General features: G+C 49.3%; 7 protein-coding genes across 7 annotated transcripts; 3 read left to right on the forward strand and 4 right to left on the reverse strand.

Moving 5' to 3' along the window:
• Positions 1-255: 255 nt before the first annotated feature.
• Positions 256-1,655, forward strand: CPAR01_06299 (uncharacterized protein; the record flags this gene model as incomplete). Its single annotated transcript, XM_060490572.1, has 3 exons — positions 256-412; positions 765-1,464; positions 1,511-1,655. The coding sequence occupies 3 exons, from the start codon at positions 256-258 to the stop codon at positions 1,653-1,655; spliced, it is 1,002 nt and encodes a 333-aa protein (XP_060349446.1).
• Positions 1,656-2,185: 530 nt separating this feature from the next.
• CPAR01_06300 (metalloprotease) lies at positions 2,186-3,128 on the reverse strand (the record flags this gene model as incomplete). The annotated part of the gene is made up of 3 exons (XM_060490573.1): positions 2,186-2,267; positions 2,322-2,484; positions 2,537-3,128. 3 exons carry the CDS (start codon positions 3,126-3,128, stop codon positions 2,186-2,188), a joined length of 837 nt encoding a protein of 278 aa, XP_060349447.1.
• Positions 3,129-5,935: 2,807 nt separating this feature from the next.
• Positions 5,936-7,564, forward strand: CPAR01_06301 (cytochrome P450; the record flags this gene model as incomplete). The annotated part of the gene is made up of 4 exons (XM_060490574.1): positions 5,936-6,146; positions 6,239-6,435; positions 6,504-7,443; positions 7,506-7,564. The coding sequence occupies 4 exons, from the start codon at positions 5,936-5,938 to the stop codon at positions 7,562-7,564; spliced, it is 1,407 nt and encodes a 468-aa protein (XP_060349448.1).
• Positions 7,565-8,540: 976 nt separating this feature from the next.
• Positions 8,541-9,798, reverse strand: CPAR01_06302 (uncharacterized protein; the record flags this gene model as incomplete). Its single annotated transcript, XM_060490575.1, has 3 exons — positions 8,541-9,492; positions 9,595-9,644; positions 9,700-9,798. The coding sequence occupies 3 exons, from the start codon at positions 9,796-9,798 to the stop codon at positions 8,541-8,543; spliced, it is 1,101 nt and encodes a 366-aa protein (XP_060349449.1).
• Positions 9,799-12,203: 2,405 nt separating this feature from the next.
• Positions 12,204-12,929, forward strand: CPAR01_06303 (short-chain dehydrogenase; the record flags this gene model as incomplete). Its single annotated transcript, XM_060490576.1, has 1 exon — positions 12,204-12,929. The coding sequence occupies one exon, from the start codon at positions 12,204-12,206 to the stop codon at positions 12,927-12,929; it is 726 nt and encodes a 241-aa protein (XP_060349450.1).
• Positions 12,930-13,125: 196 nt separating this feature from the next.
• On the reverse strand, positions 13,126-13,596 carry CPAR01_06304 (uncharacterized protein; the record flags this gene model as incomplete). The annotated part of the gene is made up of 2 exons (XM_060490577.1): positions 13,126-13,447; positions 13,511-13,596. 2 exons carry the CDS (start codon positions 13,594-13,596, stop codon positions 13,126-13,128), a joined length of 408 nt encoding a protein of 135 aa, XP_060349451.1.
• A 171-nt stretch (positions 13,597-13,767) lies between these two features.
• Positions 13,768-14,819, reverse strand: CPAR01_06305 (uncharacterized protein; the record flags this gene model as incomplete). Its single annotated transcript, XM_060490578.1, has 2 exons — positions 13,768-14,492; positions 14,723-14,819. 2 exons carry the CDS (start codon positions 14,817-14,819, stop codon positions 13,768-13,770), a joined length of 822 nt encoding a protein of 273 aa, XP_060349452.1.
• Between the last annotated feature and the right edge of the window lie 270 nt (positions 14,820-15,089).

The following is a 15,089-nucleotide window of genomic DNA, read 5'->3' on the forward strand; positions in this document are numbered from 1 at the left end:
CAGTGATCAGTCAAACGCATGCAGCGCCAGACACGATGACATTGGTGCCTTTCCACGCCAACATATTTGCCTGCCATCCTATTTACGATTACGACGCCCGCCTTCCCCTCTTCCCGCCATCTATCGGGGGATGCCTTCAACTCTCTTTCTTCCGTCATCTATCCTTGCTGCGAGGCTACAAAATTCCGGGCAAGAAGCCTTTCATTGAAATTCACCTTCTCCCATAATCATCGGCTCACTTCTACGTAGCTCAACATGTCGCTAAATGCACACGACGAACAGGCGATGTCCGCTGTCACGCGCACGAGGAGTAAGCCTCAAGTGACCAAGCAACCCAAGTATACCATTGCAGAGTGGGATGCAAAAAAAGAGATCATCATTTCTCTTTATATTCTTGGAAACTGGCCGTTGAGTATGGTTGAGGGGTGTATGCATGTGGTGTTCGGCTTCGACGCTTCGTCGATCAATCTCCTCCATCTTTTCAGAGTTGTTGACTCATTTTTATTTGTGACCGTAGAAACTCCATGTACAAGAAAAAGCTCAAGGAATGGCATATTTTCAATCATGAATCATCGAGTCAATCTCAAAGTCGCATGGACGGTCTGGACACGCCACTCGTCAAGCGACGACGATGTGCTGGGGCAAAGCCCCGGATACTAGCAGATTACCAATCGGGGCCGCATTCTCATGGCGTACGCATGATCTGGTGCTGGACTGGCCAACTGCAGAGCTGAAAGCTTTGGCCTGCATGCTCTATTCGATAGGAAACTATCTCATGGGCCTCTTCGATCAGAGCCGTCCAGGAGAGACTTCATCTGGATGGGAAGTGAACTCATCTGGTTTGACGCCCCCACAGGGTCATGAGGACAACTCGACAGAATGGAAAGCGATTGCCGATCAATGCCATGGCGCTTCAACTTTGATCAGTCAGGGAAATGGCACACAGAAGAAGTGCCAAACAACTCTTCTGAACATTTTCAAAAGCATCGACCAGCTTGCACAACAGGAGGATCCCTGGATGTTGATCTACCTATGGAGGATTATACTATACTTGCGAGGAATTTCATACCGTATCGAGAATAAGAAAGTGGGCATTCCATCCACACGTCTAAGACCTCAAAACGATCATCTGGTCCGCCATGTAATTTCCAGCTTAGCAGGACTCTTCATCATTCGCAAAGGATCCAGTATGATGGTAGACTGTCTCAACTCGTTACGCGTCTTCTCGCTCGATAGAATGCAGCTAGCTAATGAACGGGTCTTTAAGTTCTGCACGGACTCATTTCCAAAGCTACCCGGCGGATCGCATCCAGTGGTTCTCATCATGGTCGCTCGATTTTTGAGATACTGGCCCGCAGCGCTTGCTGATAATGTATTGCCGAATTACGGGACCCTCGTGGCCCGCTCCGGAACTGAGTTTGGGTCTTCTGATGAGCGTACAATTTTCTTTCTGACTGAGTACATGTACGTTGCGTACTATCATGGGCATAATATCACCTTGACATATCAGCTGGCTTCTGACCTTTGTCAGAGATCTGAGGAACTGGGGCCTGTTCCACAACGGGGGCTTAGGGGGGGGGGGGACATATGGTTTCGTGCTTGCCTCCAAGCTACTGGCGAGGATTGACAAGGAGAAGGGAAACATTGACCTCTAGCATGGTTGTCTAACTCCTCTCGCCGAGAAGCTGCGAAACGGCGATCGGGATTGCCAAACAAGGGCCTTACAGATCCGGCGCATGATGGCCTACTGGTCTCGTGAGGCGGGTAACAGGGAGCGGGCTCAGGAACAGAGGGGGTATGCTGATGAAATATTCAACTCAATGAGAGAACTCGGGGTGGAACAAGGCAATTGGAATCTGAACTGGGCGTTCCAAAGTGGGTAATACCGTCCTTCTGAACTTGCACGTGTTTACAGGCAACACACCTAGGCAGGGCGTTCACTTGGCAAGGCAAACTTTGCTTCTGACAGAGTTCGTAATGGATATACACTTGATTTTAAGTAGTAAAGTATGTACTGGAATTGCACCCCATCTTCTTCTCCCAGTTGATTCTTATCCGACGACCGGTATCACGTTGGCGGAGTCTTCCCTTGACATCGATTGATCTGGCCAAGCTGATGTTTTCGACTCGAGACGCAACAATGATGCTAGCTGCATCAGTGGCTTGACATTACCGACTTAACCATTTACTGGTAAGAAGCGCGGTAGGTGTCCCAGTAGCTGTGCATGCGAGTCTCCTGGCCATCCGTGAAGTGGGTGAAGCAGTCACTATGTAGTAGTCAGCATGGAGGTTCATCATCGATCGTATAGATAGAAGCTTACTCGTCAGAGTAGTCCATGTAGTTGGTGACAGGGTCGGTGCCAGCCAGAGTGGGGCAGGTGTCACGGCCAATCTCGCAGTTGTAGGCCTCCTCAGCCTCGAAGGGGGTATCAGAGACGTAGTCACCGTTACCGCCGCACTGGTATCCCTCGAAGGTGTGGTAGACTAATCGGGAAGTCAGCTTCATTCAATATCTGCCAGAGTTGGAAAAGCTTACGTCCAAGCCAGTGGCCAACCTCGTGGGTGGCAGTGTGGCCAAGGTTGTACTGGGGCAGGCTGCCGCCGGGGACAGAAGTAGAGCGGATGACAACACCGTCATAGTAGAAAGCAGAGGAACCGGTGGTGACAGTCTGGGGGAAGTAGGCATATCCGAGGTAGGGGGTACCGGGGAGGAAGTAGACGTTCAGATCGGCGTAGGTGCCCTTGCGGAGCGATCTCTTCATGGCGAGCTCGGCGCTGTCGGAAGCCCACTGGCTATTGATGGTCCAGTCGACACCGGCCTGGGCGAAAGAGACATCGTGAGGGGCGTAAGCCTCGTTGAGGACATCCAACTGAGCGTTTAGGGTGGCCTGGGTAAGGTAACCACCGCTGACCGAGTTGGAAGTGGCAATGACGTGCCAGTAGACATTGACCGTTATGGGAGCAAGGCGAGTAGCGTTACCCTCGACGCGAGCGTTGTCCTCCTTGAGCTGAAGGCGCTGGGCAACCTCGATCTGCTCTTCCGTGGGGGAAGGGGTGCCGCAGGAACGCTGGGCAAGAGCAGTGGAGGCGGCCGCAAGGGCGGAGACGAAGAGAGTCTTGAACTGCATATTGAAAAAGAGACCGGACACCTGACTGGAGTTGGCTTGGCTGGGGTGGGATGAGGATGAAAGAACACCTTGATGGCTGATTTTTCGACACTTTATATAAGTTCTTTGCCTTCTACTGTCTGCTGTTGAGTTCACATACCTTCCCAAGGTTCATATCACGAGCGCCTGAGTATCTCGACTTCAACCTTCCTCAAATGGAAGAGACCGAAAGTCTAGCAACATCATGGCCAGGCTCGTCGTACGTCAACTGGGGACTGTTCAACGCTCTTTTGGCTAGTGGTCTCGAATGTGGCTCCATCACTGGAATGTTGATTCATGCTCAGAAGTTAGCCACCTGCTGAGTTTGTCCAGTTGCAGACCGTTGAAATTGACGACAGGACCAAACGGCCTTGCGTGATAAGCCGGTTGGGCGGCATATCTCGAGTTGCCAAGATGAATTGCGGATTTTGCCATCTAACAGGCAATGCCAAGACGGTGACTGTAGCCAAGAAAGGCACCAAGTCCTGAGTCCCGTTCGTATCTTGTGCAACGGTGTGATTGAACCTAGCAGATGCCGTTGATCGAGTTGCCTCTTACGCCAATCGTGAACAAATCATTGGCGGACAACGCGTAAAGCTGGGCTCAATTGCGGTCATTGCAGTTCCCACTGCCAGCTCTTGGCTCTCTTGGCAGCCTTGGCGGTTGACTACCATTGTTCTTTCTTACGATGGGGATTGGCCGATTCAAGCTTATATTTATGAGTATCGGGCGTTGCCGACCAACGAGGATGTTACCTTCCTTAATTTGACGTCTGTTCCACCCCGGATGCGAGGAAATCCTTCGAAAAACCCCGCGCTGCTCCGCCCACATCCCGGGAGTTGAGCACCGCCCATGTCCCCACATCTCCGGGGGTATCTCGATCTGCCGATTGTTCCTCCCGCTAAGTCCCGCTGAATTCCGCCCGCTGCAATTGTTTTCCGACCGCCGTCTTATCTCTCATGGCCCATTACGTCCACCATTTGGTGATCGAGCTATGGCTCGGCTCTAATCATCCATCACCTCGGTGAGGACCGTGAGGTAGATCAATTCCCTTTCTCCCAATGTTCCATCTTCTGATTACTCAAATGCTTTTGTACCCAACACAGCTAAGACTTGAGACTGCGCGGGAAGCCAAAAAATTGACCACGGTGAAAAGCTGTCATATGAGAGAGAATCGCCTCTACCTGGTGCTGTTCAAATATGACACTGCACCTCGCAGTCAGGACTGATTCAGAAGGTTGCGCGTAGTTGTTCGCGAGATAACTAAATCTGCCATGGTGGGTACTTCATCTGTCAACTTTGAAATGGGTTCTCGTAGGTAGAAAGATGCTCTTGCACTGTTGCTCAAGTGGTCAATTCATCAATGTTTCTCATTTGAAGATTAGAAGGCAGGCAGTAGGGTATCGTGCCTCGGTGGCAAAATCATCTGTTCGCGCAATATGTAATAGCAGTTATGCTCCAGAGTCACAATCATTATGATACCACTAGTAGTCGTGTTAACCCTCTCCCCCTTGCCCTTTCTCCAACCATTGAGCAACTTCATGGGACTTTGTCCACTCCGTCGATACCTTTGCAAAGGCATGAACACCCCAAACTATCCGCTGTCCGCAATATGTACTTGTGGGACGTCATTGAGCTTTGCTGGGCGAAAGTTCATAATGACGGATTAAAGAACGATCTAGGGTGTGATTTCATTCCTTCTTCCTGGCTAGTTTAATATACTCAAATCTACGTTCACTTACTATTCATATCAGCAAATGTCCTGGTTCCTCTAGTTCACCTAAGTACTTAGAGTGTTTTTACACTTAGCTGATATATGACGATCGTCTTACGACATCTTATTCACATGGACATAGTGGGTGAAATAAATAACAATAGTTTACACTTTACTGAAATAACAGTAAAGACGGAAGAGTTGCATAGAAAGCTTAAATTTCGGCGGAAGCCTTGGGCATAGTCGCACCATTGCCCACACATTAGCAATTGGACTTTGGGGGATGATTCCTACTCACATACCAAGCAATCAATAATCATCATCCTTCTTTCAACTTAGTTCCATTATGAGTTATTCGAGTGCTAGTCTCTCATATAGAAGCTCATTACACCAAATCGAAATCAGCCATGTTAGAAGATCTTATTACTGATTTCTTTCTTTCTTTTCCCCCTTAAATAGCTTCGACTGCTTGTAAGATTCTCCAGCTCCCTCATCTGGGCAATCAGCCCTTGGCTATCTCTACCCACTTTACATGTTACCTTTCGAACTCCTTTCAAGTCCCAAGTTCCCATTCATAATTTATAAGAGATGTATGTAATCTTTTCTGAATATCAGCATTATCAGCAGCTTTCATTAGTGTCTCAACAGTCAACATACGGCCCTCTTTGGCTTATTGCAGATAGTGCAAACTTACCGCTGCTCGGGAGATTAAAATTTTATCTTTACTATTCAAGAACGAGTTGGCAGGTTGAACAAGTAGCGCGCGGTTTCCCGGCAGCATTTCTTAAAAGCAAGGGGGAAAGTTTCCAACGACGTGTCATAAATCTATTTCTAGTTTTACTAATGCATCATCTGCATGCAAGCGATCGAATGGCAAGAGGGCAAGGCGTTGGAGGTGGGTTGCTTGGATATGTCCAGGGTGTGATTGGGGCGTTGGAAAGCATTTTTGGCAATCCAACATATTGCCTCTGTTTCCCAAAGTGCGGGGATACACATCCTTTACTTTTGTCATGAGTATAACTTTGACTGCATTGTAGATTTGGCCCAACTCATCAACAATCTTCTGGAAATCGCGATGGGTATCTTCGGCACTCTCCTTGGCAAAGCTGCCGCGCCAGCTCTTGCCTTCTTGCTTTGCTGGTGCGTCGTCCGGAGGGCCGCGCTTTATGTCAAACTTCGACATCTTGGCGGTCCTTGGTGGAGTGGCCTCACATACTGGCCTCACAGCAAGGCAATCATTAGCCCCAATTGCCACGAGTGGTACGCCGATATAAATGAAAGATATGGTAAGCACAACGACTTCCAGCTCACCTATTGACTGACGATCGCATAAACATTGATAATGCACATCACTTCCTGGAAGCTAACTCTCTCAAAGGTCTCATTGCCCGCATCGCTCCGGGAATTTTAGTGACCTCATCTCCTGAAGTTTGGGCCCATGTCAATAGACATCCTGGATACAAGCGCTCCGATTGGTATTATCACGCTTGTCGAATTGAGTACCAGCGTGACAACGTATTCTCTCAAACGGACAATGAGAAACACGAAAAGAGAAGGAAGCAAATGGCGCCGGGGGTATGATATCATGAGTAGTCACAGTTTTCTGGCCAAACAGCACGGCTAATCTGATCCTTGGTAACCAGTACTCCGGCAGAGAGAATCTAGACCTCGAACCTACGATTGATCAACGCCTTGAGGAGCTTCTCGGGCTCATGAGATCCAAATATCTTTCAACTGATAGCAAAGTCACACCAGTGGATTTGGCCAAAAAGATACAGTACTTTACTCTCGATGTAATCAGTTCTGTCGGGCTTGGGAAAGCGTTCGGCATGCTGCGGACTGATAGTGATGTGGATGACTACCTGAAGTCTACCGAGGAGGGCTTGTCTGCTATGAGTGTGGCTTGTGCTATGGGCATTAGCTGGATGGCTCAGTCACCTATCATTGGCAAATTCATAGCTCCTTCACCTACTGACAAGAACGGTTTTGGTAAAATGATCGCAGCATGCTTCCGCTATGTTGACGAACGCACTGAAAAGCCAACGGACGAAAGGTCGGACATGCTTGCATCATTCATACGCCATGGGCTAAATGGCGATGAGCTGAAGACTGAGGCACTGGAGCAGATTATCGCCGGATCGGATACGACCGCAGCTGCCATACGAGGGACACTCTTACAAATCATGACCAATCCCAGGGTTTATGCCAAACTACAGCATGAGATTGACGAGGCAGTACGTGCTGGGAATGCCCCAAAGCTCGGCGAGGGAATTATAACTCTTGGTCAAGCGAAGAAGCTGCCGTACCTGCAAGCAGTCATCCGAGAGTCTCTGAGGATCCGACCGCCGGTTCTCAATATCTTTTCTCGAGATGTTCCCCCTGGAGGTGATGCTATTGAAGTGAAAGGGGAAACTTATATTTTACCTGGTGGTGTTTGTGTGGGCTATTCTGGGTATGCCATGCATCGAAGTCAAGTAACATACGGCGTCGACTCTAAGGCATTCCGACCAGAGAGATGGTTTGAGACAGATCCGGACAAGCTCGCATCAATGATCCAAACTAATGACCTGATTTTTGGTCACGGTAAGTTCATGTGTCTCGGGAGGCCCGTGGCTCAGATGGAACTTTCTAAAACTATTTTCGAGGTGCGTTGCAGACTCTGGAGCACGTCGTTGTTCTTTCGGCTGTGAAGTTACAGTATTGACTTTGTCAAGTTGTTGCGAAATTTCGAACTAGCGTCGAATGATCCTGCGCGTCCATGGCGGGCAAAGAATTGCATGGGACTGTTCGTGATTTCGGATATGTGGGTTCAAGTAACGGAAAGGGCATGACCACTGACGGTGGCTCCAAGGAAAAAAGAAAAAATATGCGGTTACTGTCTGAGTATTTCCTCGGTCTATCGTGCTTCTCAATGAGATCCTCAAGTCTGCCTGTCATTACAGATGTTTCAGATTTGGCCATGACGCAGATAATCTATTTGTTCTGCAGAAGGTTGCTTGAATGAGAACGATTAGCTTAATACTGTGATGACTTTGCTATATCGTCGTTGCGATGTCTATCGTCCGATTGCGTCTGATTTTCAGGAATGAAACACAATACTTGTTAAATCCTTAGACAGGCTAAAAGGAGACTCCTCTTCATGCCGTACAAACTTTAGACTACGTAATGAGGAAACGAGAACGCATTGTTACACGCTGCACACCTCAGTTGAGTCTACTCGGAACTGACGATATCATGTGACGATTCGCTTGCTACAAGGGAGGGGGAGGGAGGGGCTCAATGCGATGTTTTCGAAATCGAATGAGGATTTCTCAAGATTCCGAACCAAAAGAATTCAATTGTGTGGTGGACTTACGCTTAAGACGTCGCTTGATATCACAATTTGAAAGAGAAAGAGATTCGCCCCCGTGCAATACAAGTGGCCTTAGATAATGATTGTGAGATGACTTGATAATACATTTTGAGGGGCCCTGACTTTGCGCAAAATGTTCGAGATACCGCAAGTACGTGGCCTCTTTTTGCCAACTTCAATGCCCATTACAGGCCATGTATTGTAGTCTACCTAGTTTTGCTGGCAGTTCCCGCGCTATTTGCTTTCTCACACCAGTGTGTATAAGTCAAACAGTGGGGTAAAAGAAAGAAAGACGCGCTCCAAATTCCAAACAAAGTTGCCGCTGACTCTAGAACTCGACACGGCGAAAAAGCTTGCCTGCAGGTGCTGCCGGCGCGGCGGGAGCAGCTGGAACTGGCTTTCCACCGGCGGGGGCTGGCGGAGGAGCAACAGCAGGAGGCTTGGCCGGTTTTCCCTCAGCTGGAGTCTTTGGGGGGGCTGCAGCAGGTGGAGGAGCGGGTTTGCTTGTAGCTGGGGCCGCGGGAGCTGCGGCGGGCGGAGGGGCGGGCTTCCCAGCGGCTGGAGCTGCCGGAGCTGCAGCGGGTGGGGCGGGTGCAGAGTTCGGCTTTCCTCCGGCAGGCGGAGCGGCAGCTGGAGGAGCGGCGGGAGTGGAACCAGCGGGCTTAGAAGCTGCTGGCGGGGCCGGAGCCGCAGCTGCCGGTTTCGATGGAGCGGGTGCTGCGGGAGCTGCGGCTGCCGGAGGAGCTGCAGCAGCTGGCTGAGCGCCTCCTTTTCCTTTTAATACTCCTGCTGCAGCTCCAATTACGGCGTTAAGGGGGTTTGCCTGTTGTCCTGCGGGAGCGGCGGCTCCGGCTGCAGGGGCTCCTTTACCCTTGAGAACTCCGGCGGCGGTTCCCAAGACTTGCCCGATCGGGTCAGCGGCTTGAGACCCAGCTGGGGCAGCAGCGCCAGCCGGTTGACCTCCCTTTCCTTTCAGCAGGCCTGCTGCCGTTCCGAGCACGGCTCCAATAGGGTCGGCGGCGGGAGCCGCAGATGCTGCGGGAGCAGCAGCTTGCCGAGCCCCTAATGCTGGAGCTTTTGCTTTCCCGGCAGTTTTCGCCTTTGCCGGTGCTACAGCACCGCCAGTAGTCTTCCCTGTAGCTTTCTTACCCGTAAGTCCTCCCAACAAAGAGCCGATGGGGTCGGCGGCAGCGGCTTGCTGGCCAGCAGGCTGGGCAGCTCCCGCTCCCGCTCCCGCTGCGGCGCCAGCGGCTCCGGCAGCCTTACCACCAGCGCAATTTCTAGAGCCAGGTAAGTTTAATGTCCTAATACAAATGTAGTGCATGCCTTGACGTCTTGTTTTGTCGTGGGACGTGGACAGACAGTAATCCTAAAGTACTCACCCTGTGATACCGCCAGCCTGTGCCCTCACGCATTTGGCATTTTGTCCTCCCTCCATGAAGTCAGTCAACATACTGATCTTGATTGGTCCCTTGGAGGTTTCTTACTGAGAGCAAACAGTCCAAGTCATCGAAGCAGACTGCCCCTTGCTGTGCTGAGACATATGTGGCCAACAGAGCAGACGTTACAACAGCAAGCGCACGCATGGTGAACTAGTGATGGAGTTGTACTCGATATGGATTTGCAGAAAGAATGTGTATAGTCCCCTTTGAGTTCTGGAAGAGGCTGGTAGCTTTATGTGACGGTTTGCGAACACGAAAAGGTCGCATTAGGGGTGCTTCCCGAATTTTATAGACGAAGAGCCATGGCTTCAGATTTCCTCCTGCAGGTCATCTCATTCACCAGCTGAAGAGCAAAACCCAATTTTCTACCTGCTTCAAAGCCGAGGCAGTCTTCGGTGTCAACATGTGCTGTCCTCACCCTGAAAGACTCGAGGCGTACCTTCCAAACGTCTCAAGAATCGTTTGACCGGAGAGTGTCCCGCATTCTTATTAAATCAGTGGCCGTGCAAGGTATCAAAATTCCGACGACAGTCTTGGTGTGGGCGAAGGGTCCGTCCCTGGCCCCAGACAGCAGTCAAGGTGAGTCGGCAAACTCTTTAAGATGGAGAAGCGTTCATCTGAAGTGCTTTACAAATTTCTTCATCCCTTGGGGCTAAAGCTATGAACACATGCGCCTCTTTGACTTCCCTTGTCGAACCTGAAAACGCGCCCTTGCATGGACGTCTCATCCCATTAACGAAATGTCAGTGCCTGTCACACCATTTGTGGCAATGCTAACATTTGTCAATCTCAGCCTGCCGTGGTGTCAGACCTCGTGTTTCTCTTGCATGCCATCAAATACTCAATGGCCACTAGGTCTCAATACTTTACTTAGTCACGCTAAGTAGCATGCTCTGTTGGCGAACTTTAGGACTACTTCCGACGTGAATTCTGCTCGGATGCCCGATTTACCGTGCAGCCAACTAGGTAACTGTACAAGACTAAACACAATGTTCCTGATTGCTTCCGTCCATCATGAAATTCGATCAGTTTTCACATGATAAAATCTGTACTGGATTTCAGATCTTTCTATGAAGGTTACTTGATAAGCTCAGGACGTAGACCCAATTATCAGGGTACTTAGTAAGTACATGTAGACTTACACAGATGCAAGGTGCACACCACCACAGTGATTGTAGGAAATTTCACGCGCCGGTCGCATTCTAGGAAGCCAGAATGAACTTACTGACCGACACGACATTGTTCGTGTGCCTTATCTACTGCGCCATTGGGTTGGCGGCTATAGCTGCTCTCTGTCTGTGTGTTAAATGCAAGTTGAGGTGGATAGTGACTAAAGTCAGATATTCGTTCAGGTCACCTGGTCGGTCTGTGGCACGGCCATTGAAAGAATCCCCCGAGGCTAAATCGTGTTCCCTGGCTATATTGTCCTGCCAACTATGCCAGTTTTACTACGTCAATGTTTCTTGCCCAGTTCACTGTCGCAGTTGAATAGACATCGTGCCAAACTGTTGGTATCTCGCACGTGGACAGGCAGAAGAGAGTAATTTACGGGGTTCGAAGACTACAGGGTTGCCCAAACACCTTTTAAAGGGCGGGGCACTACTTACTTTTGTTATTTCGCACGTAGCTTTGCCTGGAAGCCGGGACAACAATAACGCTCAAAGAAACATTGCTTCATCGCTCTTTCCTCGTGGGAATAACACAGCAATTTTCCCCTTTGATATGGACATGTAGTATTTGGATGTGTAGAAAAACTCATTGCTGATGCTGCAGGTCTCGATGTCCTGACAACCTAACTACGCTAAGCTTGAGACAAACGGATTTAATGATTCAGGTAATACATGTCGATGTACCCCCATTGATGTCATAGGACTCCTAAACTTCACTAGCTGGTAAGCAACCAAGACGAGTTGACGCCGCAGATAGTCAGTGGAACTATGGATCACTACAATTCATCGAACGCATTGGTACGTGGTGCCCACCTTGGGTACCTACCTACCCAGTTGACAACGAGTTTTGCACTTCTCGATCCTGCTCTCAACATATCATATGGCTGCTCGCCACCGTAACACTTCATTTTCTTAGGCTAGATTTTCAGTGGCGTACATCCTTCTGAATTCAATGATGTTTTACTGCCTTCTCCAAATCTGGCCTTGGTCTGTCACGCAGGGTAGGCCTTACCTGACTAGGTACCCTACTAAGACTCAATACACCGGCGAAATTGGCCGGGACTCACCTCTCCCCGCCCAATTTGGCCGTTCCGCCCATGTTCAGCGGGCGGCGAAATTGGCCCAATTACACGCTCTTTGCACGGAATGAGAATGCGATTCTCTTCGAGCCACTCTCGGTCAATAAGCGGCTTTCTAATCTGTGACTATTCAATACAAGACACTACTGGAGATCATATAAAGTGAGATATTTTCTTGCCGGCTTATTACATCTTGAAGTTTGGAGCAAGTCATATCCAGCACACGCATTTTCTTATCACTATTACGAAACATCACTCAGACTACTTTACTTCACCTGACTTTGAAACTTCCTTCTTCAAGATGTCCATCGCTCTCGTCACTGGAGGTAACACCGGCATTGGTGAGGCTGTCGTTCAACAGCTCGCCAGAATCCCGGGCTTTCATGTTATCATAGGATCTCGCAATCTCGAGAATGGCTCTAGGCTCGCCGAATCTCTCAAAACCGAGAACTGCTCAGTTTCTTCTATTCAGCTCGATATTACCTCTGACGAATCGATCTTCAAGGCCATCGAGTCCATTCAGAAGACTCACGGAAAACTTGATGTCCTCATCAATAATGCAGGCATTTTGATCGATACATACCCCGATTCGTTTAGCTCCACTCGAGATCTTTTCAGAAAGACCTATGAAACCAACGTCTTCGGAACAGCCGTTCTAAGTGAAGCAGCTCTTCCTCTCTTACGCAAATCTGAGTACCCGCGCATTATCTTCGTGTCGTCCCAGATGGGTTCTCTGGAGTCGACTTTGGACGAGAGTACGCCCTTCTACAATGTCGACTACAAAGCATACGATGGCAGCAAGGCAGCTGTCAACATCTTGGCTGCCAACTATGCCCGTATTCTCAAGGATATTGGCGGGGCTTCGAATGCTGTTTGCCCCGGCTTGGTCAGAACGAAACTAACTGGATGGATGGACGCCGGAGCACCGACTTCTGTTGGTGCGGAAAGAATTGTGGAGTTGGCAATTGCAAGTCCGGGTGGACCGACTGGCACGTTCTCTAACAGGGAGGGTCCGCTCGCGTGGTAGAAAAGATATTCGGGCTCATCAGTGTATCGGTTTAGGCCGCCTCAGTGGAAAGAGGGAACGCGAATGGCAGCCTTGGACCTGTTCTAGCCTTCTCGATTTTAATTGCATGAGAGACCGACCAGACCGCGCGTCCTAGACTACACGCGAAACCAGTAGTACAATCTATGATGCTCATCTTACGTATTAGTCTCTTAATTTACATCATCGCCGTCACTAAATTCAGGAGCAACCCGATGTTATCGACTCCTGAATTCCATCTATCAAGCGTTTCTGCATGAACTGCATCGTTGGCATGTTGATGACTTTCCAGAAGCTCCCCAAAGTATGCCAGATCCTGACCCCGCTTGGGAAGACTTCTCAACGCTTTTGTTTCTTCGTCCCATGATTCTGGCGTTGTAGCACCCCATTGTACTTTGTGACATGGTAGTGTCAATTCTCTCCATGTGTCAAGAACGCCGCAAGATATGCCTACCTTAACGGTGGCTACTTGCGCTACCAAGAACCACACGCAAGCAATTCTGGCGCGTCTTCTTGTCAGTTCGTTTAACATTGATTTCAGAATGGAACCGAAATCTACTTACCTTATTCGGGACTCGTCTAAGATCCAATCTTCCCATGATTTCGAACTCTTAGACTTTACACTGCATGGTGTATCAGTCAAGGCCATGAACTGTTTCCAAAGCGCCTAGTCAAAAATTGTCAGCTGCGACGCGTTCCATCAAGAACTCATAATCTTCGGTAGCAGAAGATACCTCATAAGCCAACAGCATGTGGGTGTTGTAGTCACGGTCTACAAGAGTGCTTCCACCGCCGGCAACGACACGCATGATGATATATATCAGCTCTGCTTGTATTGATGCGAAGATATCTCTTCTGCTATATCTAACCATCTGTTGAGAGAAGTCAGCATTCTCAAGTCATCTGGCAGGGTGGAGTGCACTATTCCAACTTCGCTGAGGTTTCTGTCCTGCTCTTTTCGAATTGATTGCCATAAGAACGAACTAGTGTCTGGGTTTCGAGATACGAACAGAATCGCAATGCCCATACAGTTTGCTAGTGGCTCGGGAAGATGGCTCTTGTCCTGATATTGGTGTATGAAGGGAGGGAATGTTGACCTTCGCAGCATCATTTCGGGATATGAGCGCAGTGCCTGTTTGATCATGTTCGCACTGCTATTCGCCGCCGGCTTTGGTTCCTTGATGAATTGAAGTGGAAAGACGATCCCAGATGTGTTTGATATCACGGGCCTGCCAAAATTCATCGAATGTGGCAGTATCTGCCGGTATGGTTCTGGTGATGGAGACAAATCGGTGTCACCGACCATCAGGTCCTCGGTTATGTGACCAAGTCCAGGTTCCGCCAGAGGGAAGTGGCCAAAAGCGACTTCATCCGGCAGCTCAACTATTTGCGAGAATGCATCCCATTGTACTTGATGATCAAAAGTCGAAGCCTCTGATATGAAAGTAGACTCAGGATTAGCTGGATCCAAGCCCAGAAGACTCGGCGCCCAAACTTGTGCGCTAAGGGCCTCTGTGCTGGCTGTCGGCCCTTGACTTCTGTTTTCTGCGTAGATGCAGTCTAATCCTTTCTTTGTGCAACGCGTACAGCGGGCTTGTAAGCTACACTTATGTTTGGCTGCGCTGCATTCTCGACAAGGCTTCGGTCGGCTTCGGAGTCGGTCTTTTGTTCGTCGACAGTAAGACACATGTCGCTTCAGTGCAGTCTCTAATTTGGGGATGTTGAGTTAGTTCTCACGTTGAAATAAGAGGCAGACGCAGTAGCTGAAGACAGACCTTGGCTGAAGGGCTTGCTACATATTCCACAGAAGAACACGCCAGCTGATAGGCTGTTCGTCGGAAAGATTGTGTCAAGAAATTCAGAGCCGCTCATGTTTGGTCAACACACCTGATGAGTACCGTTCTCGCTTGGAGCTCTATAGACACGGGCTGATCCAGTCAACTATGGGTTTCAGACAGTTATGTCCTTGACGGAATGACTCCAATAAATTCAAGCAGTTCTTTTGTCAGCAAGTAGCTTGGAGACTGACCCGACAAAGATCCTGCGGAGATAAGCTCAAATTCCGGGTCTAGAAGCCTAATCAGATGTCACACCAATTCTTCAATCTGTAGCACCTGATTTGCGAATAATTGTCGTCGCAGC

Source organism: Colletotrichum paranaense (assembly GCF_030867605.1).
Source record: "Colletotrichum paranaense strain IMI 384185 chromosome Unknown Scaffold_5.1, whole genome shotgun sequence".
Lineage (NCBI taxonomy): Eukaryota > Fungi > Ascomycota > Sordariomycetes > Glomerellales > Glomerellaceae > Colletotrichum > Colletotrichum paranaense.